Source organism: Barbus barbus, assembly GCF_936440315.1.
Source record: "Barbus barbus genome assembly, chromosome: 13".
NCBI lineage: Eukaryota > Metazoa > Chordata > Actinopteri > Cypriniformes > Cyprinidae > Barbus > Barbus barbus.
The window spans coordinates 21,553,518-21,580,083 of record NC_136741.1 but is presented as its reverse complement, the minus strand read 5'-3'; the positions used below and the strand labels follow the sequence as shown (position 1 = coordinate 21,580,083).

At 38.7% G+C, this 26,566-nt stretch overlaps 1 protein-coding gene and 1 pseudogene across 3 annotated transcripts in view; one reads left to right on the top strand and one right to left on the bottom strand.

Annotated features, from left to right (window-relative positions):
• The window catches only part of LOC306879542 (E3 ubiquitin-protein ligase HERC2-like), a 60,008-nt gene extending 51,823 nt beyond the window's left edge, over positions 1-8,185 (bottom strand). For both annotated transcript variants that reach the window (XM_079432563.1, XM_079432564.1), the window contains exons 1-4: positions 7,611-8,185; positions 6,168-6,277; positions 2,785-2,878; positions 2,538-2,669 (exon numbers count right to left, since the gene is read on the bottom strand). In XM_079432563.1, the coding sequence (XP_079288689.1) occupies positions 2,538-2,669; positions 2,785-2,878; positions 6,168-6,239 (298 nt within the window). In that variant the 5' untranslated portion in view covers positions 6,240-6,277; positions 7,611-8,185. The remainder of the gene's footprint in view (positions 1-2,537; positions 2,670-2,784; positions 2,879-6,167; positions 6,278-7,610) is intronic.
• A 1,804-nt stretch (positions 8,186-9,989) lies between these two features.
• On the top strand, positions 9,990-20,282 carry LOC306878745 (magnesium transporter NIPA2-like; annotated as a pseudogene). Its single transcript, XR_013785872.1, has 9 exons — positions 9,990-10,104; positions 10,228-10,272; positions 10,348-10,438; positions 10,633-10,786; positions 14,170-14,397; positions 15,980-16,036; positions 16,175-16,265; positions 17,072-17,232; positions 19,163-20,282. The product of XR_013785872.1 is annotated as a magnesium transporter NIPA2-like (transcript).
• The last annotated feature ends 6,284 nt before the right edge of the window (positions 20,283-26,566 follow it).

Below are 26,566 nucleotides of genomic sequence, written 5' to 3'. Positions count from 1 at the left end.
CAGAAAACCAAATTGTTACATTTTGATAAATTACAAGGTCGAAAAATATCTTTAAGCTGAGAAATTGTTTTCAACATTGGTAAAAATAAGAAATGTTTCTTGTGCACAAAATTAGCATATCAGAATGATTTCTGAAGGATCATGTGACACTGAAGACTGGAGTTAATGCCTGCAGAAAATATAGTTCTGCCATCAAAGTATATTACAATTGTAATATTTCACAATAGTATTGTTTTACAGCATTTTTGATCAAATAAATGCAGCCTTGGTGAACAGAAAATACTTTCAAAAGCATAATCTTACTGATCCCAAACATTTGAACAGTAGTTTAAATTGGAGTATTAAGCAAAAACCTTGTATATAAATTCAAATCTCTTAAAATACCGTGGTATAGCTCTGTGTTTCCATCACTAAATACAGGGTGGATAGGCTCCATAAATGCGAAAACAAAATTCTGTAAACACTGTTATGGACATAGTATATTGCAATAGGATGTTATAGGAAATCCTGCTGAGGTGATGTGTTGGACTGCACCCGCTCTACTACCATGTGATGTTCATAGGGGGCCTATATGGCTTCCCATCAACATGTTCTTATCACCACCCACCAGAAAGCTGCTCCACCTAGGCCTGTCTGTAAACACACAGGGCCTACAACCACACACTGGGCAAAAATAACCACACAGACAGTATGTACAGTCACCCGAGCCCCAAACACCTCATGCGCCAACCAGAAAACACACACACACACAAACCGAAACACATGCAGTGCAACACACACTGTGTGCGTGTCTGCCAGAGGAGGAGTAGGTCACCTGCGTGGTGACAGGGCTGAATAACTGGTCCACATTTAGATGTGGCAAATCCATCTGCTATCCTACATTACAGCACTTTGCTGATGAGAAACTGCTCAAGGGTTTGCACTTAGATGTCATGTGCTGAGGAGGGAGAAGAACGTGTGAAGTTGGGGGTGTTGTGTAATGTGTATGATTAGATGCAGGATGATAGTTGCTGAAGTTTAGTAATACTCAAAGATGAAACGGAAGTGGTAATGAATCTTTTCTTCTGTACGGTGACAAATGTGAGTGAAAAAGATTATTGAAAAAAAAAAAAAAAAAAAAAAGGATGGTGGGGACTTGATTCTATGCATTGGTTGTTGATTGGATTTGGAGATATGGAGGGAGATGATGTCAAAAAAATTGTCTTTTTCAATTTTGTGATTGGTTACAAAGCAATTTTCTCCAACACTAAACATATATACCTAAAACACAGGACATGGTCCTCCTTTTTAAACCATCTAGACACCATGCAACTAGGGGTGTGCAATATTGAAAAATTATATCTATTTTTTGGGGGAATTTTTTCGATAACGATAATTAGACTATTTTGCAGCGTGTTATTGTGCTGATATCTGACTACCGTGGACAGCTGCAGTTTTTGATGTTCTTCATATTCTGTGTGGTCAGTTCACATTGGTGATTAATTAATCTTTTCATTTAAGTTTAAATTGATTTTTACCTTTAATAAAGCCATTTGTTTTCTAAAAGTGTACATCTTTTGAGTCAAATTGTTACATTTAATCAGTCAATTAAGATAATTCACATTTAGGTTGTTACCAAACAAATAAAACCAGTATCATCAAAATTTATTTTTGCAGAAGTTGCATCTCAAGTGGCATTTAGATGCATTTACACACTATTTAATGCAGCTCAGAGGGACATGGAGTGCTTTAACCAGTAAGAATTGCATAATTTTTTGACATTTCTTGACATTGAATACTGATATTTAAAATTATTTGAAAAATGAAAATAGATTTTAAATGTGAAATTAAAGCCACCAGTAGGTGGCAGAAAGTTACTGTTAATGAGTGAGTCATTGCGACTGAACCGAATCATTTAACGGTTGATTCATTCAGGAACAAAGCACTGTCATGTTGCTCAAAGATGCAAAACAGTGCTGTAGCTGTTTGTAATTATTTCTTGTCGGCAAAATGGAGCAAAAACAGGCAATATGGTGTCTAAAACGTAAATCTCTTAATATTACCTTATTGTTTATTGAACTTGTATAAAATCAATACCACATTTGTAATCATGCTTATTTTTGAAGAAAAAAACGGCATGAAACGTAAATATATAAATTTTCTGCCCCCATATCTTGAATTTTGCGATCATTCTTAATGCATTTTAATAGACAGAATCATGCAGTGAAAGAACGCTAAATGCGCACGTGCACTGTTTGGTTTTTGCAAAATACTCTATATTGTCAAATTGCACATTGTTAAAACAACAATTAAGATATTAAATCGCAGACGATATATATCGCATACCCCTAACATGCAACTAAATAAAACAGAGAATAAGATGTTGAAATAGGTTTCAAAAAGTATTTCTGCACGTGGGAAATCCTATGCAGATTAAGCCAATGATGTGTGAGTGGGATGACCGTGCAAGATGACAGTCAGCGGATGCAGTAATCAGCATGCTGAGTTCAGCACTCTCTATTTGAACCCAGGGCATGTCATTAAATATCACCACCCACCTGGCTGCCTCCCCCAGTCCCACATCTCAATGATGGAGTGATGGAAAGATGAAGCCGCCACTACCTCCTCCTCTTCCTTCTTTTCCTTATCGTTTGTATCATCTTTCTTTAGGGTGCAATCAGCACAGTCCTCTGAGAAGTTGAAAAATTTTACAAATTTTAGAAAACTAAAAAGCTTTAAGAAAAGAATCTAACTTCAATAATTTATTGTAATCCATTAGAATTCCAGGGCAATGTGGCTTTTTACCTGGATGGACTGATTCTTCTCGGTCAAAGGCAATCTCTCCATCCTTCACCATCTCATTCCACATCTCGCTCAGTCCTTCAGGAGAGAAGGCTCGCTGTAACACAGAAGAGATAATATTATAAGTGAAGTATGGTGACCCATACTCGGAATTCGTGCTGTTCATTTAACCCATCCAACGTGCACACAGCAGTGAACACACACACACCGTGAACACACACCCGGAGCAGTGGGCAGCCATTTTATGCCGTATAATCTTTTTCAATTAATTATAGACCTAAGATTTAACTAAAAACATTAATTTATTTTACATATAAACAGTGTTGGGTGTAACGCGTTACTAAGTAACGCGTTTCTGTAATTAAATTACTTATCCACTGAAAAAGTAAAGTAAGGGATTACTGTTCATTTTTAGGTAATTTAATTACAGTTACTTATAAAGTACTTGCGTTACATACAGTAAATAATTTCAACAGTTCTAAAAGCAATATTGAATTTGAAATCTAAATTTACCGTCTAAAGATATTGAATGCAGCGGCTTTAACCCTCCGCGTGCGGGTGCGTTCACTTTCAGATTTTCCTGATTCACAGAGAAACCTTAAATACTCAAATCAGGGCCGGCACCAAGAGGGGGCATTCGCGGGCAGAGTTACGGTGCCCCCACTTTCCATCCTCTCCCCTTCTTGCTGAACGTGATCGTTTCGAAAGCGAAAGTGAAACCGGTAAAACAGCGCACATAAGAAAGCGATTGCACGCTTTAGCGAGCGTCAGAAACTGCACGCAATCACAGATTGCACGCTTCCCATCCCACCCCGAACCCCCCCCCCCCCCCAGAAATTCAAATGCCCCACTGATGGAGGTGCCCTGGCGCCGGCTCTGACTCAGATACATATAAGACTAAAATCAATAGAATCTAAAAATCTTGAAGTGTCTACTTGACACTTGAACGAATTCAAATTAAAAACTAATGTTTCTGATTATGCAATCCGTATGAAACTAAAGCAAGGTACAGTCTTTCCCGTGTCTGAGCTCATTATATGCAGTCACCTGCGCGCATATGCCCTCACCTAGATACAAAAAAAAAGTAAAATATTAAGAAAGAAAAAAAATCATCTAATATTCATCATTTTTGAAAGAAGACCTGCTATGAGAAATTTACCTCATAAGAACAGCGCGATCTGACATTATTCAGCAGAGAAGATCATTTCTGTAATTTATTCTTTCCTACATTAGTTAACGTGTTATTTTGACATAAACCTGTACAGATTTTACTAGTTGGGTTTTTCCTGAACATCTTGCCAAACTGAAATGTATTGTTTAACTTTTAAGCCTTTTTGTTATTCAGATATTTTGCAGAGTATTTCTATTTGTTAACCAAAGGTGGTTACATTTTTTTCATAAAAATGTTTAAGTATTACAGTTGTTTTAAAGCTAAAAGGCTAAACTATTCTATGTTTGACTCGAACTGAAAGAATATAGAGTTTAATTTCTATTAAGGTTTATAGGGATTTTAAGATGTAGCCTAATTAGCGATTTGAATAATTAAGTTACTTATTGAGTAACTAAGTTACTTTTCAGATAGAGTAATTAGTAAAGTAATTTAAATACAATATTGATGAAGTAATTAGTAACTGTAATTAATTACTTTTTGAAAGTAACTTACCCAACACTGCATATAAAGTACTGTATGTTACTAACAACCATTAGTATCTGACCATTAGCATCTGTAACATTTCTATTTTGGCCAACTAGTCAGCCCATTAAAATGGCACTAAAGGCTCACTGAGGACTTAGCAATAATTACTGAAATTCAGAGCCCAGACTCAAGTTTCAAATGTCAAAAATTAATCGAGACACCAGACTTTAAACTGTAGAGAGCAGAGAGACTTTCACAACTACCAAGCTGATGCTAATAACAGCTTCAGTACCTTGAGCAATACTCTAGACAAATGTCACAGAGACCCACACACACACAGATACACATAAACAGCATTTTGGGGTGCTGATTTCATAAAACATCACTTCACTACTACCAGGAATCTGTACTAAATTCATCCAGTGTTTTGAAACAGAATCTGTTATACAATTATTCACAGCACATGAATTTTCCCTTATATTTTTTGCAAACAAGATGTCAATAATAATAATAATAATAATAATAATATAGCAATATAGCACATTTACCTGCATCTTAATTTAGCAAATGTCACATTTGTATAGGCCAATCTGTTTGGTGTGACAAAAGAAAAATGTAAAAATGACATATAATGGGAAACCATCATTTTCAGATTTGGGCAGGCTGGAGAGAAATAAAATTGCTGTGTAATCACTTTAATATAGTACTGTACTAGCTGAAAAGGGTTATTGTACAGTTCACAGCATTAGCTGAGAGAGATCTTTTTCTTTCAAAAAAAGGTACTGTATCTGATTGATGAGTAAATCAATATAAAATCGAACTGAATCAAGATCGTAATTGAAACTAATCGCAAGCTTGTGAATCGAAATTTAAATGAATTGTTGAATGAAGTGCTGTCAAACTATTAATCGTGACAATGTGTGTGTACTGTGTATATTTATTATGTATATATAAATACACACACATACATGTATATATTTTGAAAATATTTCCATGTTCATATAAATTAGATTATATATAAATATATAAACATAGCATATTTTTCTGAAATATATACATGTATGTGTATTTATATTTAAATAATAAATATACACAGTACACACACACATTATGTAAAAAAAAAACTTTTATTTTGGATGCGATTAATCGTTTGACAGATATATATATAAATAACTTTTATACTTCTCACTAACAAAAAGGGACCCAGACTTCTGGCAACCTCATAATAATCATACAATCAGGCCGCATGAGAAGTTACCCTGTAAACACCAACAGGAGGCCAGAAAAATAAGCATAAAGAGACTTCTGTTCGCTTAAAGAGCTCTGACAGCAAGGCACATTGACTGAAATGCTGTTATCCCATTGCTAAGGGAACAGTGTTTAAAAAACGCACACAATACAAGCTTTTCAACAGTTTAAAACCTTAAGCAATACTTTTAATATGCTACTGACCAGTAGAAATGATCCATCTATTTCCACTTAGCATCAGCACTCACCGAGAAACAAGATTCAAAGGATTTCCAGTGTCAAACAAACTATTCCTGATTCCTGTTTCTGCAGAAGCTTGGGTAGCACACTGCCTGTGTCTCTGAACACAGCTAAACAGATGTACATGTTGACCAATAGTGCAACCAAATAGCTTTCGCATGGGTACTTCAACAAATCCCTGCCCTCTAAAAAACATCAACACTCTATATTTAGCATTAAGGACTATATTTGAACCAACGGCCAAATTCATTCCAAAATTTACCTGCAAGTCTATCTTCAGCCATTTGTCATGGAAGCGCAGCTGGGCATCAAGGGAAAAAGATGGAGACGGCATCCTTCCCTCGGCTGTCCAGGCTGCAGATGCAGCCTTCCCTAAAGAGACACATTCACAGATCAAACGACAAGTTAACACTGTGAAGCTCTGACCAGCAAAACAAATCACGTCATGCTATCTATATCTCATTAAAATAACTACCCCCACCCCAGTTTTTTATATTGATTATTTGCGTTTGGATTTTCCGAAAGGCGCAGTTGTTCAGTGCAGCACAGTACAGTCTCTAGTTCATGATGCAATCTGGCAGTTTCAGATAATTGGGAACCATTTTCATAGCCAAATTCAGAAGTATCCATTCATTCCACATGAAGTATAATACTGTTTAAAATGTTTCTTAAACATCTAGAAATTAAAGGGATAATTCACTCCACGTGCAAAATCTGCTCTTTGCAAAATTCATATAAATTAAGAGTTTTTGAAGAATGTTTCCCATTAAATGAACTGTGTCTGAAAATATTATGCCTCACAACGTACCTAAATTCAAAATAGTTCACAATATTTCGGTACCAAGTCTTTTCATTCTTTTCAGTCATATGAATTTATCTGATGGAGAAAAAACACTGCAATTTAAGTTATTCATTGATAATCTTACCCTCAAGTTAGCAGTTAACCACTGAGATTGAATCCCTGATTCAATGAACTCAAGAATCACCAACACTGATTTTGTGACTTGAATAAACCAATTCTTGAAATATAAGTTCACAAACAGTATTAACGTATTATGATATTGTGTCCTTAATGAGGTTTGACATATTTAGTCAGCGCTCATTGTCACTGCTCAACGTGTTCTTCACAATCTCCCCTTTTGTCTTCCATAAAGTCATATGGCTTTGGAATAACATAAGGATCTGTAGATATTGGCATATGTTTAATTTTTTGTATGAACTGTCCACCTTCAAGCCTGAGTCAACCTTGAAATGTTATAATGCGTCTTCCACCTCTTTCCACAGTTCATAAAATCAACAAATGAGCCCTTTTAGCAATAAAATATGAACATAACATTATTCAAAATGATTAAAATATGATCGCGGTACTGTGTTAAAGCATCCACACCTGATCGAACAGGAGAGCATCACTGAAATAATTTATAAAAACGAACTGGGTGTTGGCTTGGTCATATTCTCCTATCCATATCTAATCATCCGAGTCAACATGCAGATGTCAGTAAAATATGTTGTTGTTTTTTAATCAACAGATGTTGCTGTAACGCTGCAGGTTGCTATCTGTGATCGGTGTGTTGTTGATTGAACCGCTAGCAGCTAAAAGACAGCGCATTGACCAGCTATGCTTGAACACACCACAACCTATTAATACCGCAAACCAGCTCTTTTCCTGTCCTAGAAGTCATTACGGAATCAACGCATCTTTTACCTGTTTGGATGTCTTATCGAATCCTTGCTTCTTCGGCCCTACCACCAGCTTTACTGCACTTTAATGTCGGCCATGTCGTGGGTTGACTGACAGCATCGGCAGCCAAACAAGAAGAATCAGATGACGTACAACAAACGGGGGGCGGGACGCCGCATGGCCAATCACAGGCTGGGATGGACACACGTGGAGCATGACGTTCACTAAAATGAAAATGTATCAAATTATGTACATTTCGTTTTAACGCATAAACTATAAAATACAAATATGTATTTTTGCTTAGACTTACCTATATCCTCCTGAGACCCAGCTATGGAGTTTTTACCTCTGTAGTGGACATTCTATTTCAGTGAATTTCTCTGAGACCTCACATGACACAGTTGTAAGTCTGGATGTCCTGTACAGAGCACATTCAGGGCTTTATAGAGATACTAAATGATTGGAAGTTTCACCATGACCATACCCTCTCCTAGGTCTTTAAAGATGGCTAAATTTAATTTAGTGAAGCATTTTACATCCTTATGGAAATATGATTATATTTTGTAATTGTCATTTAAATCTGAATCATTTTCTAATTGTTTGTCATAAAGCAACATCTCAGGAAAATGTTATGAATTTTCTAATTAAAATATGACTTCCTGTTATGAAACAGGACATCATTTCATACATGTCCACTGTGGAGGACGCCAGGACTAAAAGCATGTTTATTGTGCATTTTGGAAGACATAACAATTGAATAGGAAAATAAATTATTTATTAATTGTCTTATGAAATATTAGATATTATTATGAAAATCTGGTCGTTTATTACTCCCATTATGACAATTCTTTTTTCAACATGCTGTCCCAAAAGCAACACTTTAATATGCAAATTAGATACAGTATAGATACACAGTGTTTAATGGGAAAACCAGTTTATGGAAAGTTCTACACACATACTGCATAAAACAAAAAATGGTATATCAAATAATTTTGTTATATATTTTGTAACATAGTTGAGAATCATCCTTAAACAAAGTTTAGAATAAAAAAATCCTGAAACCTAAAAATTGATTGGTGATTTAAAATAAAATCCCATTGTTTTTGCCTTTTTGATGTCTATTCATGCCTAGAGTCCTTGTGTCCTCTACAGAGGACATAGAAAAAATATGAATCAAATATAATTTTTCAAAAATGTTATTTTTCAATTTTTTTCTTATGGTCTAAACAATGTAATGACATGAAAAAATACAAAATCCACAACACTTTTTTTTGGGGGGGGGGGGGGGGGGGGGGGTCTCAGGAGGATATGGGGAGTTGAAGCATAATATATGTATTTTATCATTTTATTTCCTTTTTTATTACACTAGGTTCCTTTTTATGATCATGATGTTTGAAAAAATTATTATTAAAAGTACAACTATTCAATATAGTTTCATAATTAATATGAGCTCATAAAATAGCATGAGTAACATTACACAAGAATAAGAGGAAAAGTTTGATTTTTGTATTTTTTAAAGGGTGGTAAATTAATTTATAAAGTTTTATAAAGTGTACAGGTTAGCCTAACTCATGAAATCATGTTTAAAATACTCTTGTTTTGGTTAAAATAATTTAAAGTAAGAATTTTTAATCAAAATATATATTTTTAATTATTATTATTATTGCTTAAATGAAATACAAACCTTAATAAACCCTGAAAAAAAAAACCTATTCCAAATAGGATTAAAAAATTTGTCATAACTTTTAGGGACTTGGAGATGATCAATTCCTTCTGCAAATACAAGAGAGAGTTTGTTGTTGTTGTTGTTGTTGCATTTATGAATAAAATAATTTGCCAAAACAGTAATGTTATTATTATCCATATTTTTCATATTACCTTTACCATAGTATTAAAGTCAAAGTAAAGTATTAATTTAAAAAAAATTAACCAAATATGAAGATGGCCCCTGATTTTTTTTTGTAAATTAGCATGAATAAAATAAATGTAAATAAAATAAAAGATGTAAGTTAAGTCTCTTTTAATACTACAGCGCCACCTGCTGTAAATGATGCTGTAAACAGCTTAAAACTCACGTTACAGGCATGATGAAACTCAGATGATGCAAAGAATACAACATATTGAAATATAATTGTACTCTTTTTATTTAAACGCGTATAACTTTATCTGTTAGATTACTCTTTTTTAGATATTGTTTAGCCCTCTCTCTGTCTGAACCAGTAGAGGTCGTTAGTTTGGCAAGTAACTCCAGGGAATGAACTTCCGGGATGTAATGTGCATCGGTTCATTTGTTTGTGTGCCTTTCTAGAATAACAGAGTCCACAACATAACAGGCCTATGAAGGCTTCATCAGTTTAGTAAAATAAAGACTGACACTGACTGTCCATGAAACCGCATACATTCATGGACGAGGCTTCATTCCCAGTCGTTGGTGTTGTGATTGCTGTCGTGTCCAGTTTTATCAATGTATCCACGTTTGTGCTCCAGAAAAAGGGGATACTGCGAGCCCGCAAATCAGGTATTTCACATCAGAGGACCATAATTCCACATATTTTGTTCAAAAACAGTTTCACTTCTTGTCCAGATAAAACAGCCCAGATTTAATATTTAATGAATGATCTACTCCTGTATGTTATTACAGGTGGGACTTACCTGCCTGACTGTGTGTGGTATGGTGCACTTGCAAGTGAGTCATTCCTCTACTACTGCAAATAAATTAAATTCACATTGTTTAAAGTGTGTATTAATGCCTTTTTTATAGTGATTGTAGGACAAATAGGAAATTTTCTGGCATACAATGTTGCCCCCGCAGTTGTGGTCACTCCCCTTGGAGCCCTTGGTGTCTTATTTGGGTGAATTTCTATATTATATTATATACAAGGTGTTCTACACTAATTTAAATGTATTTGATGCAGTAGTCTGAGCAATCTCAAAATAATTATTACATCAACAACAACATTTGACATTTATGTCACATTTATATTAGCATATCAGGACACCTTTACTGTGAAGTGATATGTCATTTTGTTTTTTCATCATTAATCAGGGCTGTTCTGGCATCATGGCGTCTTCAGGAAGATCTCAATCTCAACTTGGCTGCGCTTTGTGCTGTTGTGGTTCGGTTGTGCTCATCATTCACTCACCCAAGTATGAAAATGTCACATCAAGAGCAGAACTAGAGGGGAGACTGATGGACCCAGGTTTGAAAAACATGTCTGGTGGATCTATTATTGGTGGTAGCCTGGTGGTTTAACGGTTGCGAAAGAATGTTGGTATACCAAACAGTTTCAGTTCATATTGACTTCTATTTTATGCACAAGACATACAATTAAAGTCAATGGAAACCAAAACTGTTTTCTTACCAACAGTATTTAAAATATCATCGTTCATGCTCTGCTGAAGAAAAAAGGTTTGAAACAATACAAGCATGAGAAATCATGACAAATATTTGTTTTTGAGGTGAACTATCCGTATAGGAAGTAGGACTGAGAAAACAACACTCGTACCTCACTTTTGAAAAGGGCTATCCCTACAAATCTCAAGTAGGTTGTTTTGAATAAGAGCATCTGCAACTCTTTTCTGTAAAAAGCACAAACCACCTTTCTTTGTTTAGTGCTTTTTACAGTACAGATTGTGTTAAAGCAGCTTCGCATTAATAAACAGGAAAAATAGCAGAATCAATTATGAAAACTCAACTATAGAGACGGTTCAGGTTCTTCTGTAAAGCAGCTCTAAATGACAACCGTGTCTTTGTTTAGATAAAGTCAGTTTAGTGTTGGTTCAGTTCAAATCAAAAACAATATAGCAATAATGCTTTTGTATAGCAATGATGGCACTTAACATTTAAAGCTCCATTTGTTTTGTAGGAAATCTCTTAGTCCTGCTTCATCATCACGTGTGGAGGAATATCCTTAACTCGCTCTCAAAAACAAACATTATCAAAAAAAATTCTGATCTTTCCATTCATGTTTCAGTGTTCCTGGTCTACATCTCACTGGTGGTCCTATCACTGATCATTCTGATCGGCTGGCTTTCTCCAGCTCACGGAAAATCCAACATTATGGTGTATGTGGGAATCTGTTCTCTCCTTGGCAGTTTCACTGTGCCCAGCAGCAAAGCTCTGGGACTGGCTGCTCAGGAGGCCTTCAGTGAAACACCTGCAAATGATAGCAGAGCACTTCACCTCTTCCTGGGAATTCTCGTAGTCAGTATTCTGATTCAGTTCACCTACATCAAAGCCTTGGAGAGCTTCAGCTCTAACATGTTTGAGGCCATTTACTATGTGACGTTCACCTCCTGTGTCATCCTGGCCTCTGCTATTCTGCTATATATTTATTTATTTATTTATTTGAGCTGCCAGCCATGGATAAAACAATTTCTCCAACATACTGTATATATAAACATGTTTTATTAATTTTTATCTTGAATTTTTGCTAATATAATTAGGTTGTCTCGGTTTTAATGCCCACATTTTAAAACGTAACATTTGTTGAAAAAAATATTAACTTAACCAGGGGAATATAAAATAAAAATATGAATGATTTCCATGTTATATAAAAATAAACTCTGGCAGGATTTCCGTCTGGAATAACTCTATGGTGACTGTTTTGGTCAGTCTACCATCAATAATTTAATGTAATTGAAAGCATGGCAAGATGACGGTCAGCAGGGGCTGTTTTCCTTACCTTTGCACACAACAGTTGGCTTCCTAGTCGAAGGATTTTCCTGCATCCTGATCCCTTCCCACCAAACAACTGAAATCATTTTAATCCCAGAGTAAGTTCCCATAAGTGTATTTTTGTTGTATTTACAGTTTACCATTTTAATATCTTTAACGTTTTATTGTAAGCGATTTTATTCTTTAATAAACGGTGCAAATGTTTGCCGGATGAAAACAGACCCGAAAGAGTTTGTGTGCTTGTACAATCTATCGAGGTGTTCACCCCTATATTTTCACATATTGCATACTAAGAACATACTTCACGTATGTTTATAATTTACAACATTGCCTTGTATATTTGTTTTGATTAGCTGTAGAATAGAAGTTGTTTTAGTGTCCTGTAGTTTATTTCTGGTTACTGCACCTGACTCGACGTTTACCTATGTGCATCTACGTCACTAGCTCAACATAAAGCACTTTTACACTTTGATATTTAGTAAGGAGGGGACCTTTTCAGATTTATTATGTTTATAACTACAACTCATTTTCACAATGATGATCAAAACGCGGTTTACGCATGAGAAGACGACTTTAACAAGACGTAAGACGACAAATGACCAATCAAAAGAGAGATTCCGCGCGTGCGCCCGCTGTACTGATTCGATTCACTGCCGCTCTTCGGCTCTTTTGAACAATTCAGTGATTCTTTTACGTCATGGTAATTACGGCATATGGTTTATGGTAAACGTGCGCAGCGTTTTTAATTTATTTTTTTGTTAAAGGATCCAGTATATCTTATCGAAATGCAATATTTTATTTTTTATGTTCTTTATTATTTATCTATTGTATAATGTATGCTTATAATTTCTAGTTAAATTAACTATACTAAGTCAGTGCATTTGCAATTGTTCTTGTATATTTTCACTTTGGCCATTAAAAAAAAAAAAATCATATTTATGGAAGAATTGTTCAGACTGTTTGTTGAACGATTGATTCGGTTGAAAAGGTCCGACTCAAAAGAACGAATCGGACATCGCTACTGTGTAGGTGGATCTACATGGGTTCGCGTCAACATCGTGTCTGGATTTCATGGTCGCGAGAAAATGTGAAAGTCAAAACCGTGAGATCTCAGTGACTGGACACGATGTCGAGCTGATCACAGGAAAACAGCTAGGTAACGTTACTGTGAATGACTTCATAACCTCCGTTAGCCACGCGTGTGTGTTGCTGTGAATTATTGAGCTAATTGGCTAGGCTATCCGGCTGGGTTTGGCTGTATGAATAAGGTAATTGTCATCATGTCAAGAAGATCTCGCCTACTGTTGTGACAAACAAACGCTGGCTCTCATAAGATAACTGGTTTATACTTGAGTCACTAATTGTACTGTAAACTTTGCTAGATCAGCTGTATGCTCGTGTCTCGCGACTTAAAGGGCTAGTTCACCCAAAGTGATAATTCTGTCATTATTCACTCACCATTGATTTAAACCTAAATGCTTAACTTCCGTGAACACACACACAGACAGAGATGCACAATGACAATCTCAGTCACCATTCACTTTCATTGGATGGAATAGACGGAAGTCATGGAGGTTTTGAACAAAGGGAGTCTTTATCACTAGGCTGAACCCAGTGCGGATAATATTTTCCTAATGTCAAGACATGTAGCTACTAGCACTGTGTGTCATTTCCTGTACTGCTTATGACATGTCACTTATTGTGCATTACACACACTATCATTCTTCATTCTCCCTCAGAGCAGTGTGTGTGTGTGTGTGTTGTCATGAATGTATCCTCAGATTTGATGAGCTGCAATGTGTGTGGTGTTTCTTCTAAAAATGGTATATGCTTTTTTTTCAACTAGGAACTTACTGGAACTTAATTCCAAGATTATGATTTGTAATTTTTTATTTTTCTTTCCAGGTTTTGCACTAGGCCAGGATTGTTCCTCTGGACTGAATCTTTGGTGTGTTTATGTCAATGTGAGGAGAGGAAACTCAACCGACAACACTATGGGTCAAGACAGAGGAAAGTACGATTTCTATATAGGCCTCGCTTTGGCTATAAGTTCCAGTATATTTATTGGCGGTAGTTTCATCTTAAAGAAGAAAGGACTCCTTCGACTGGCCAGGAAGGGCTCTATGCGGGCAGGTATGTTTCTATTTGTAAGCTTTTGATCTAGTGGTGTCAAGAAAACAAACACAGCTAGCTCTGTCAGAGAGGTTTAACTGATATGGGTGGGAAAATGATTGAGATGTTTTATCCAGACACACCTGCTCTGTAGCCGTCATTGTTTAAACGTAAAGGTGCAGCACTACAGATCACTTGCTGCACACTTTTTTATAAATGATTAACTCTGTTACCATGACATTGAATTCACCATACTGAGATATTTAACCCTGTATGAACTCGTCATTTATTAAAGACAACAAACATAAGTCTCACTGTTTTAAAAAAAAAAACTATAACTAATTGCTTTTCACTTTTATAAAGTGTCAAGTTTGTTTTATTCATTCCAGTTATGTGATGGCATTATTCGGTTGTCAGACAACAAACATATTTCTTCCTTCCAGTCAACTTTGCATTTAATATGCTTTGATACAGCACTCTGTGAACAGCCACTCCTTTCAATAATGACCTTCTGTGACTTACCCTCTTTGTGGAGGGTGTCAATGATTGTCTTCTGAACCTTTGCCAAGTCAGCAGTCTTCCCCATTATTGTGGTTTCAAAGAACAAGAGAGACCCTGAATTTATACTGTGGGGATGGTCATTTAATGAAACTCAAATATAAATATTAAAATATTTTGAGATACTGGATTTTAACTTTCATGAGCTGTAAGCTCTAATCATCAAAATTAAAACAAAAAACTTTTGAAATGTTTTACTTTACATAGTATGAATATAAAATATATATGAAAGTTTCACTTCTTGAAAAAGTTTGTAGTTTTGAGATGTACCTGTAGTGTATAATTTTCTTTCAGTAAATGTTTGATATTTACACACAAATAGGTATTTAAATAAACCATTTTTCATTTAATAAATAATTCACTCTTTATATAGTTGAAATAATTAATAATTTTTTTAAACTTACACTACCATTCATAAGTTTGACATCAATTATTTTTAAAGAAATTAAGGATGCATGAAATTGATTAAAAGTGACAGTGAAGACTTTTAATGTTACAAAAGATTTGTATTTCAAATAAATGCTGTTATTTTGAACTTAATTTCTCAAACAATCCTGAAAAAAAAATCACAACTGTTTTTCAACATTGATAATAATGATAAATGCATCTTGAGCAGCAAATCAACATATTCGAATGATTTCTGAAGAGTCATGTGATGTTGAAAATTCATCTTTGCCGATTCAGGGATTTTTTATTTTTTTTTAATTGTAATAAAAAGTAGTGTATTTCAAAATGCGACCTGTAGAGCTTAAGTAAATATTGACCCTCTGTTTAGCATTGATACAAAGTTCAGTGTTGGTAAACAGTGATGTCATTTGCCTTTAACCTTGTAGCAATTTAGTTGTTTAACTGTTGACATTTACAATAATTTTTGAGGGATTATAATGTTTGTACCAAGTAGTCATCAATGAGTTTTTTTTTGACATCTAGAGAGCAGGGTGGCCGATATATGATATGCAGTGCAATTTAATTATAGCAAATGTGTACACAATATTGCTGACATATTGTTGAACAATGAGGAATAATGAATCATCTCACTTTTCAGGCCAAGGAGGTCATGCATACTTAAAAGAATGGCTTTGGTGGGCTGGCTTGTTATCAAGTGAGTGACACAGATTACAGATGAACTCATTTTCATTTTAAAGACAAACTCAAAGCAGCTGTTCGTACAATATATATTTATTATGTTTGTTGCTCAGCTTCTTGGAAGCAACTATTTGAATTCTGTCTGCTTTGACAGTGGGGGCCGGCGAAGCCGCCAATTTCGCTGCATACGCCTTCGCTCCTGCCACCCTCGTCACTCCTCTCGGGGCTCTCAGCGTGCTAGTCAGGTCTGTAAACCTTTGGTGAATTTCTCAGAATTATAAAAACCTGTTTATTGTTAATGTGCAAATACATTTTAATGGGACAGCAGGTGGAACACTCAGAACCATAGTGATTCAAGTGGGTGGTCTAGCAGTAATTGTTGTGGTTTCCTTTTTTGTTGTTTTTAAACCAAGTATGACCTTAATCTTAGTCGTTGCAAGCATCAGCTTCACAAAGTGTTGCATTTTGTGATGCTCAATGCCAAAGTGTTAAAAGGTATTAAATTCTCAAAAGGACAAAAACCAGCTTCAACATAGTTCACAAAGTCTCAGCTAACCTACTTTATATTCACAACAAACCTAGCATTAAAATAATCTAAACTAAAATAGAAATATAAAAAATATAAATTCACCCACTCTAAAACAAGGAACCAGGGTTGCAACTTTCTTAAAAAATCTGCATAATTTTTATGGGATTTCTAAACCTGGAAAAGTCATGAAATTAATACATTTTCATGTTTTATGAAAATAAATTTTTCTAGGAATGCTCTATAATATTTTATCGGGTAGATTTTTTAAAGTAAAATAATAGCCAAAAAAAAAAAATCAGTAAAGCATGAACACCTGGACACTTTTTGTGAATAATGGTGGGCCTTGGAATCAAAAAGGTTATTATAGATATTAAATATGCAATCTCTAAAATATGGGGGGGGAGGAAAGCTTTTTTTATTATTATTTTACAAAAAACTACAGTACTTTTAATTAAGGGTGAGTAAATAAAGACAGAATGTTTATTTTTGGGTAAACCTTTAAGGGCGTGTATGTTTTTGCAGTGCGGTACTGTCCTCGTATTTCCTGACAGAGAGGCTTAACCTGCACGGGAAGCTTGGCTGTCTGCTCAGTATCCTGGGCTCCACTACCATGGTGATACATGCGCCTCAAGAGGAGGAGATTGACAGCCTGGAAGACATGGCTAAAAAACTGGTTGATCCAGGTAAGCTATAACATGTAAACACAATGAAGGACCTCCTGGGTCCAGTTGCATAAACTGCTTAGACTAGTATTCGTTTCAACTGGTCTTAACTTTTTTAAATCAAATGGATAGACTGCTCTAATTTGAATTAAAAAGTAAGTCTGGTTATACATAAGTCGTGGCCTAATGGTTAGAGAGTCGGACTCGTAATCCAAAGGTTGTGGGTTCGAGTCTCGGCCCGGCAGGGATTGTAGGTGGGGGGAGTGAATGTCCAGCGCTCTCTCCACCCTCAATACCACGACTGAGGTGCCCTTGAGCAAGGCACCGAACCCCCAACTGCTCCCCGGGCGCCGCAGCAATATGGCTGCCCACTGCTCCGGGTGTGTGTTCACAGTGTGTGTGTGTTCACTGCTGTGTGTGTGCACGTTGGATGGGTTAAATGCAGAGCACGAATTCTGAGTATGGGTCACCATACTTGGCCATATGTCACTTCACTTCACATAGTGGCTTTATTTATGCAACTGGCCCTTGGAATGTGAATAACTTGTTTTTATTCAGCAGTGTTTCTGAGTAATTCTGCTTCTTTAATATCAGTATGCATTATTGTGGTCTTGATTAGTGAAATATTGCAGTTACACAACCATTCAAAAGTTTGGGATCAAAAAATGTTTGGGTTGTCCTTGTTACAGTGTAATAATTATACATTTGAGAACTGGGTAATATAAATTAACAACATGTACCTACTATAGGGTTAGGAGTAGGGTTACTTGCATGTAATTATGCATAACTTATGCTATTACTATTGTAAGTGCATGTAGTGTGTAACAAGAACACTGTTAGAAAAAAAGTTTTTTTCTATTTTAATATATTTAAAAATGTAATTTATGATCCTTCAGAAATCATTCTGATATGCTGATTTGGTGTTCAAGGCATTTGTTTTGTTAATGTTGAAAAGAGATGTGCCGTTTAATATTTTGGTGGGAATGGTCATAAATTTTTTCAGGATTCTGAAAAATTAAAGAAGTAAGGAATAATTGACGACGGGCCGTTGAATTATTAGAAAAATAATGCACACCCGAGGTGGTGATGCGGCCGTTACACCTCGGTGTGCATTATTTTTCTAATAATTCAACGGTCCGGAGTCAATTATTCCGCTTATACTACGGTTGCCACACCTCAAGACATCGATCAGATTATATATTTCAAGGGATTCGTCCGGTTTTTCTACTTAAATCGCTATTGTGAGTAGGATTATTTCTTCCGCATCTCATCCAACGACTCTTTTGCTAGTTCCAAAACGTCATTTTAAAGCTGGCAATGGAGGCTTGAGCCGTTGATAGCAGACTAATGCAGTTAATAATGAAGTTATTAGAAAGAGAGCGAGAGAGACAGAGACACAGAGAAAGAGAAACCGAGAGAGAGAGAGCTTGTATGAATTAGGCTACCTCTGTGTGTCCCTCAACAGTGTTCTGAAGCACCGTCTCTAAACTGTAAGTCTGCTTTAAGATGCAGCCCTGTTATTACCTCGCTAGTGAGAAATGTCATGTGTAGCCTTTAAGTTGCTACACTAGGCTAACTGATAAAATCGTCAGGGCAGCGCTGACAACGATGCGAAGTGATATGGAACTGTAATGCGGTCAAGAAAGCTGCCTGGAACTACGTTCGCCGTGCGTTTCCCTGAAAATAATTGCACACCTCAGAACGTTCGTCAGCCAATCAGATTCAAGCATTCAACGGCCCCGTAGTATAACAGCATTTAATTAACAGTGTAAAAGTCTTTATCACTTCTGATCAATTTAATGCAGAATGTAAGTTTCTTTTTTTCCCAAACTTTTGAACAGTTGTAGACGTATTCATATGAATACTAAATGTGTGTTTCTTCGGGGATTCTTCTGAATCTTTTGATTGCTTTATATAACTAATTCTTATCTTTTCTTTCATCTTTCTCCAGGCTTCGTGGTCTTCGCGACAGCCGTCATCATCATAGCACTCATCTTCATCTTCGTATTGGGCCCACGCCAAGGGCAAACAAACATCCTGATCTACATCACCATCTGCTCTGTGATTGGTGCTCTGTCTGTTTCCTGCGTGAAGGGATTGGGCATCACCATTAAGGAGGCCATCGCTGGGAAGCCAGTGTTGCGAAACCCTTTGGCCTGGCTGCTGCTGCTGAGCCTGATAGCTTGTGTTAGTACACAGATTAATTACCTGAACAAAGCACTGGACATCTTTAACACATCCCTGGTGACGCCCATCTATTACGTCTTCTTCACCACCTCAGTGCTCTCCTGCTCTGCCATATTGTTCAAAGAATGGGAACACATGGGCACCGATGACATCATCGGCACACTGAGCGGCTTCTTTACGATTATCGTGGGCATCTTCCTGCTGCACGCCTTTAAGGACGTTAGCATCAGCTTGGCGACACTGGCCGTGTCCATCAGGAAGGACGAGAGGAACGGCCCTGTATTAAACGGCATGGCAGCTCACAACCACTCCAATTATGAGCTGCTACATAACGACGTCACGGAGGACTTTGACGACAGAGAGTTAGGGTTGCCTTTCGACAGCGTCTCCAGAAGAAACGGCACTATGACAGTCTCTTAGGTTCAAAGAGGAACCGGTATGCAGCAGTTCGTCTATGAAAATGTTTTGGCTGCTCTATGGACATTTAGCATTTTTCTTTCCTTTTCAGTTATGAGATAAAACCTAAGACAATCGACTCTCAACGCAAAAAGAAAAATACAAAAAAGATGGACCAATCGATTGTACTAAGGGTTTTGTTTGGCTCATTTTTGTTTTGTTCGTTTCAAACTAGACTACATGGCAAGCTTCATCTTATTCCTCATGTAGCACTGTAAATATACAACTGTACGTTTTTAAGAGACTTGTTATATTTTATGTACAGATATCTGTATGTACATGCACTGAGTTTCTTTCCACAAAATCGGTAGTTGCTTTGACTTTGTAATAAAGACACAGTGCTGTGATTATTTTTGAGGGATTGTTGACCCAAAAATTAATCATCATTTACTCTCCCTCATGACGTTCCAAACATTCCAAACTCGTTTAAGAAAAAAAAAAAAAGGTGCGTTTTTCACTCAGCCAGTGTTATTTTATATTTAGTCAGTTTTCACAAAAACCTTTTAAATTCGATTAATATTTTGTCATGTCATGTGTATCAAATTTAGTCCATTATACCAAAGATTAGAATACTTTGTCCTATAGAATTTTCCCTTTTTTAAAGGGAGTTTGATTCTACTGACTAAAATGGCATCTAATTTTAGTCGACGCGTGCAAAATTAATCCAAACATTGGATCAACATTTAACAAAAATTTAAATGTAGGCTACTCGTTGTGAAAATCTGAGCTCCTGAACATTATACGTGTACACTTTTGCAATATAATTTGCTTTGCTAGTTATTTGTTTTCATTGTACTGATACGTAAAGAGGGTATTCATGATAACGTTACAGAAATTTTGATTAGAACGTTTAATTAGTTCAGTTTCATTTGTGTAATTTTGTGCGGATGCAAGCTTGTAATATTACATTTATATTGTGTGTGTGTGTGTGAGTGTGTAACGTTATCTGATTAATCTAATAGGGATAGGATACGTTTGTGTGAGTGTGAAACCCACCAACAAAGAGCTTTAATTGACTGTACAGAGATGCCTTCAGATTCGCATCGACAAAAGATCTTCCTGGAGACCCACTGTCCTGCAAAATATATCTCCAACCTGCTTCATCTCCAGAGATGCCTTTCAAGCAGTCCTGAAGGTTTTGATTAGCTGGTTCAGGTGCGTTTCATCAGGGATGGAGTTAAGCCAGGGCTGTCCAAACTCGGTCCTGGAGGGCCTGTGTCCTGCAGAGTTTAGCTCCAACCCTAATTAAACACCTGAAGCAGCTAATCAAGCTCTTACTAGGTGTACTAGAAACTTTAGGTTACTCGCGTAACCCCGGTTCTCTGATAACATGAGTGAGGTATGTCACTATGGGAATCGCCTTGGGCATGACCAATCCGGGAAGCACCAATTACACCACGTTTGTCGGTTGACGGACCAATCACAACAGTGATGAGAGTTTTACACACTTAGGACGGAATGAACCAACGAAGGCTCTGTAACATCCAGCCTATAAAATCTGACAAAAGTGTGTGGCGAAGCCCAGCACGCCGCCGCACAAATGTCCTGAATGCCCACGAGGTGGCTAACCCACAGGCACTATGAGCCCTCAGCCCGTCTGGAGGACTTAAGACCCATGCTATTATAACTCAATATAATAGCTTCCACCAGCCAGTGGGACAGGCACTGATGAGAAATAGGTTTACCCTTATGAGAATCAGCCCATGAAACAAATAACTGATTACTCTTTCTTAATCCCTTCATCCTGGCCAGTTTGGAGCGATCAGTATTATTGAGTGACTGCACTCTCTTATACCCCTTTTTCACCAAGGCAGTTTCAGTACTGGTTCGGAGCGAGAGCCTAGTTTCAAACCGGTTCTTTGTCTTTCGACACCCAAAGCACCAGCTCCGAACCAGGAAAAGCGGTTCGTAAGTAGCACCAAAACATTGCTGGGCTAGAAGGAAGAACCGCTTGCGTCAGGGGCTGGGTTACAGTGACCAACATGATGACAGAAACTTTGGACCGCCATATTGAAATAGCAGCTAAACACTAACACAAAGGTTCACAAAGCCAGGAACATCAATAGCAACGCAACGTCCGCCATTGTTGATAGTTTGTTTAGGCTTGTTCAGGATGGATCGGTGCTGCGCAGACCGTTCGGTGCGAGGCATCGGGGTGCTGCCGCGGTGCTTTAGTGTATTGTGTGCTGATCGAACGATCGATCTGCCTGCGTGACACCGATGCACCTCGAACAAGTCTGTTGTGTTTGGCGCTGCCGCGCTAGTGAACCAAAACGTATTCAGTGACGTAAGACCTGGCTCTGTATTGGCTCTCTAGCCTGTGGAAAAGCAACCGGTTCTTAAAGGGCTTGCCAGTCGAACCAACTAAGAACCGGCAATAGCACTAGCTCTGAACTAGCACTTGGTTCCTGCTGGTGGAAAGGGGGTATTGCTGTTTTTAGAGTTGGTACGATCAGACTCGGAGGAGGAAACACGTAAAGCAGTACGTTTGGCTACGGGTGAGCCAAAGCATCCACACCCATTGGTGCACCTTCTCTCGCCAGAGAAAAGAATAGAGGGCAATAGGTATTTTCGTGTGAGGCGAAGAGATCTACGGCAGGTCGGCCGAACCTCTCCCACAATTAGATTAGATTAGATTAGATTAGATTCAACTTTATTGTCATTGCACATGTAAGGTACAGGGCAACGAAATGCAGTTAGCATCTAACCAGAAGTGCAATAAGCAGAGGTACAGGATATACAGTGTCTACAATAGTTACATATGTACAGAATATACAGATAAGGCAGTAGTACTATGGACATAATTTACAAATTTTTAAATACTATCAGTATGATATACAGATGGGTGATATGAACATACTATACAGATGGATTGTACAGTAAATGTATGTACACTATGAGCAAAAACTATGAATATAATTACAAATGGATATGAATAAGCTATACATTAAGATATATAAATACTAGTGCAATGAACATTGAAAGTGCATAGAAATAAAAATTTCCAGTGCATAGTACTCAGTGTGTGGATGTTTTTTGTTTTTGTTTTTTAACCGATTTTAATGATGGGGAGGGGTGAAGAGTTTGTGGTGGTGTGTGAGGGGGGTATCATTGGGCAGAGTTTAGTAGGGAAACAGCTGTAGGGAAAAAGCTGTTCCTGAGTCTGCTTGTCCTTGATCGGAGGCTCCTGAAGCGCCTCCCAGAGGGCAGTAATTTAAACAGTCTATGGTCAGGGTGAGAGGAGTCCTTAAGAATGCCGCGAGCTCGACGTAAACAGCGTTTTCTCTGGACGTCCTCAATGGCAGGAAGTGGTGTCCCTGTGATGCGTTGGGCGGTTTTCACCACCCTCTGCAGTGCCTTGCGGTCAGCAACTGTGCAGTTCCCATACCAGACTGTGATGCAGTTGGTCAGGATGCTTTCAATTGCACACCGGTAGAAGTTCCGCTGGATGATTGGAGACAGGTGGTTCTTCTTCAGTGTCCTAAGGAAGAAGAGGCGTTGGTGAGCCTTCTTGACTAGGCTGGATGTGTTGGTGGTCCAGGTCAGGTCCTCCGAGATGTGGGTTCCCAGGAACTTGAAGCTGGAGACACGTTCAACAACCATCCCGTTAATGTGGATGGGGTCATGCGTTCCACTTTTCTTCTTCCTGAAGTCCACAATAAGTTCCTTTGTCTTGCTGGTGTTGAGGAGCAGGTTATTGTCAGCGCACCATGCAGCCAGGTGCTGTACCTCCTCCCTGTAGGCAGTCTCATCGTTGTCTCTGATGAGGCCAATCACTGTGGTGTCGTCAGCAAACTTGATGATGGAGTTGGATCCATGCACAGGCCTGCAGTCATGGGTGTAGAGGGAGTAGAGGAATGGGCTCAGCACACAGCCCTGTGGTACGCCGGTGTTGAGTGTGATGGTGGTGGAGCAGGTGTGGCCTGACCTAACATGCTGAGGTCTGTTGGTCAGAAAGTCCATAATCCAGCTACAGAGGGAGGTGTTAACACCCAAGTCTCCAAGTTTAGTGATCAGCTTGGAGGGAATGACGGTGTTGAATGCTGAGCTGAAATCAACAAACAAAATCCGTGCATAAGTGTTGTTATTATCCAGGTGTGTGAGTACCGAGTGCAGTACTGTGCATACTGCATCCTCAGTGCTCCTATTGCTACGGTAGGCAAATTGGTGTGGGTCCAGTGTGGGTGGGAGGCAGTTCTTGAGGTGTGCCAGGACCAGTCGCTCAAAGCACTTCATTACAATGGGTGTGAGTGCTACGGGGCGGTAGTCATTCAGGCACGTCGGGGAGGAGTGTTTCGGCACTGGCACAATGGATGTGGCCTTAAGGCATGTTGGCACAGTTGCTTGGGTGAGGGACAGGTTGAAAATGTCTGTGAAGACCTCTGCGAGCTGCTCTGCACATATCCTGAGCACACGTCCAGGAATGCCGTCAGGGCCAGCGGCCTTGCATGCATTGATCCGGCTCAATGCTGTGCAGACATCTGTGGAGGTGAGTTTGAGGGTCTGATGGTCTCCTGAGAGTGTGATCTTGGTGGCTGTCTCCTTGTTGTTATTCTCAAAGCGAGCATAAAAGTCATTTAGCTCATCAAGGAAGGAGACGTCTGTGACCGTTGGAGTGGAGTTGCATGGCTTGTAGTCACTGATGACCTGGATGCCCTGCCACATGCGCCGGGGGTCAGAGTTGGAAAAATGCTCCTCTACCTTTAGCTTGTAGCAGTGCTTGGCCTTCTTGATGCCCCTCTTCAGGTTAGCCCTGGATATGCTGTAGGCCTGAGCGTCATCTGATCTGAAAGCAGTGTTGCGGGCTTTCAGCAGGAGCCGCACTTCCTTGTTCATCCATGGCTTCTGATTAGGGTACGTTGTGATCTGTTTCTCTGTTGTAACACTGTCAATGGAGGTATTGATGTAATCCAGTACAGAGGTGGTATAGATGTCAATGTCCGTGTGAGAGCCACTGGCAGCCTGGGAAGCAAACATACTCCAGTCCGTTTGTTGAAATTTGTCCTGAAGTACAGACTCTGCTCCCATTGGCCACACTTTGATGGTCTTCACTGATGGCTTCACACGGTTGATGAGGGGTGAATACTTGGGGGTGAGAAACAAAGAAAGGTGATCAGACTGTCCCAGGTGGGGGAGGGGTGTCGCGATGTAAGCTCCTGCGATGTTTGTGTAAACATGATCCAAAGTTTTTTCTCCTCTAGTGTGGCAGGAGACATGCTGATGGAATTTGGGGAGCACTGTCTTTAAGTTGGAGTGATTAAAATCACCCGCAACAATAAATGCAGCTTCCGGGTGTACAGTCTGTTGTTTACTAATGGCCGCATGCAGTTCGTTCATAGCAAGCTTGGCATTAGCATCCGGGGGAATATAGGCTGCAGTTATGACGGTGGAAGTGAACTCCCGCGGCAGATAGAAAGGTCTACACTTGACCATGAGAAACTCTAGGTTAGGTGAGCAGTGTTTTCCAACAATGTCAGAGTTCGTACACCAAGCTTTGTTCACATAAATGCACAATCCTCCACCTCTGGTCTTGCCGGAGTCATCTGCCGTTCTATCTGCTCGGAGCGTGTAGCGTCCGGTTAGATCAATAGCATTATTGGGTATGTCGCTATGTAGCCATGTTTCAGTGAAAACCATGACATTGCAGTCCAAAAGTTTCTTACTATGGGTGATGCGAAGTCGTATTTCATCCATTTTGTTCACCAATGACCGCACATTAGCGAGGAAAATGCTGGGTAAAGAGAGCCGGTGCGGTGTTAGCTTTAGCTTAGCTCTTAGTCCTCCGCGCTTCCCCCGCCTTTGTTTACGATCTCGGCGCCGCCTGTGAGCACTTCCGCCCGGCCGAGCAGAGTGCGTTGCCTCGGGTGTTCTGGAGATCTCCGGGATGAGTCGATGATTGGTTATAAAACTGTTGGAAAAGTGCAGACCGATATCCAAAAGCTCCTGTCGGGTGTATGATGTTAAGGCAAAGCTGTTCAGTGAGAACAGACCCGAGATGAGCAGGAAAAATACTGCAAAATTGCAAAAACTGGAGAGACGCTGAGCCTCGCGATGTGTTCGCGCCGCCATCTTGGTCACTAACATCTTGGTCACAATTGATTCACTACCTGAGGGTGGAGAGTCCATTCTCCGTACAGAGGATTCCCCCTGGACAGGAGATCTGCCCCAACATTCATTATTCCCAGAACATGAGTCGTTCGTAATGAATGAAAATGCCTCAAGCCCCACACAATGAGTTTTCGTGCTAGACTGTGAAGCTGGGGAGAACGTGTTCCCCTTTGGCGATTTATATATGCCACCGCCGTTGTGTTGTCCGATCTGACCAAAACGTGGTGATTCCGTAGGAACTGCACAAAATGTTTCAATGCTAGAAACACTGTTAACAGTTCCAGGAAGTTTATATGTGCGTTCTGTAGCGAGACGGGCCATTTTCCCTTCGCTATTCTGCCCTCGCACACTGCACCCCAACTTGTGAGAGATGCATCCGTCGTTACCACTTTTCTCAGAGAGAGGAAGAGAAATCATCTTCATCCTCCTCCTCTTTGGCCCCTGCCAAAGGGTCTGATTCAAAGAGGGGAGGAAGTTCCGGAGAAATCTAGTCTATCAACTCCCCCAAGCTGCACTGGGCCCGCGGAGCAACCTCGTTCATTTCCATGGGAGGCGCGGAAAGACTCGGGTCCCCTTTATTCAAAAAGCGGCTCGCTGCAGCCTA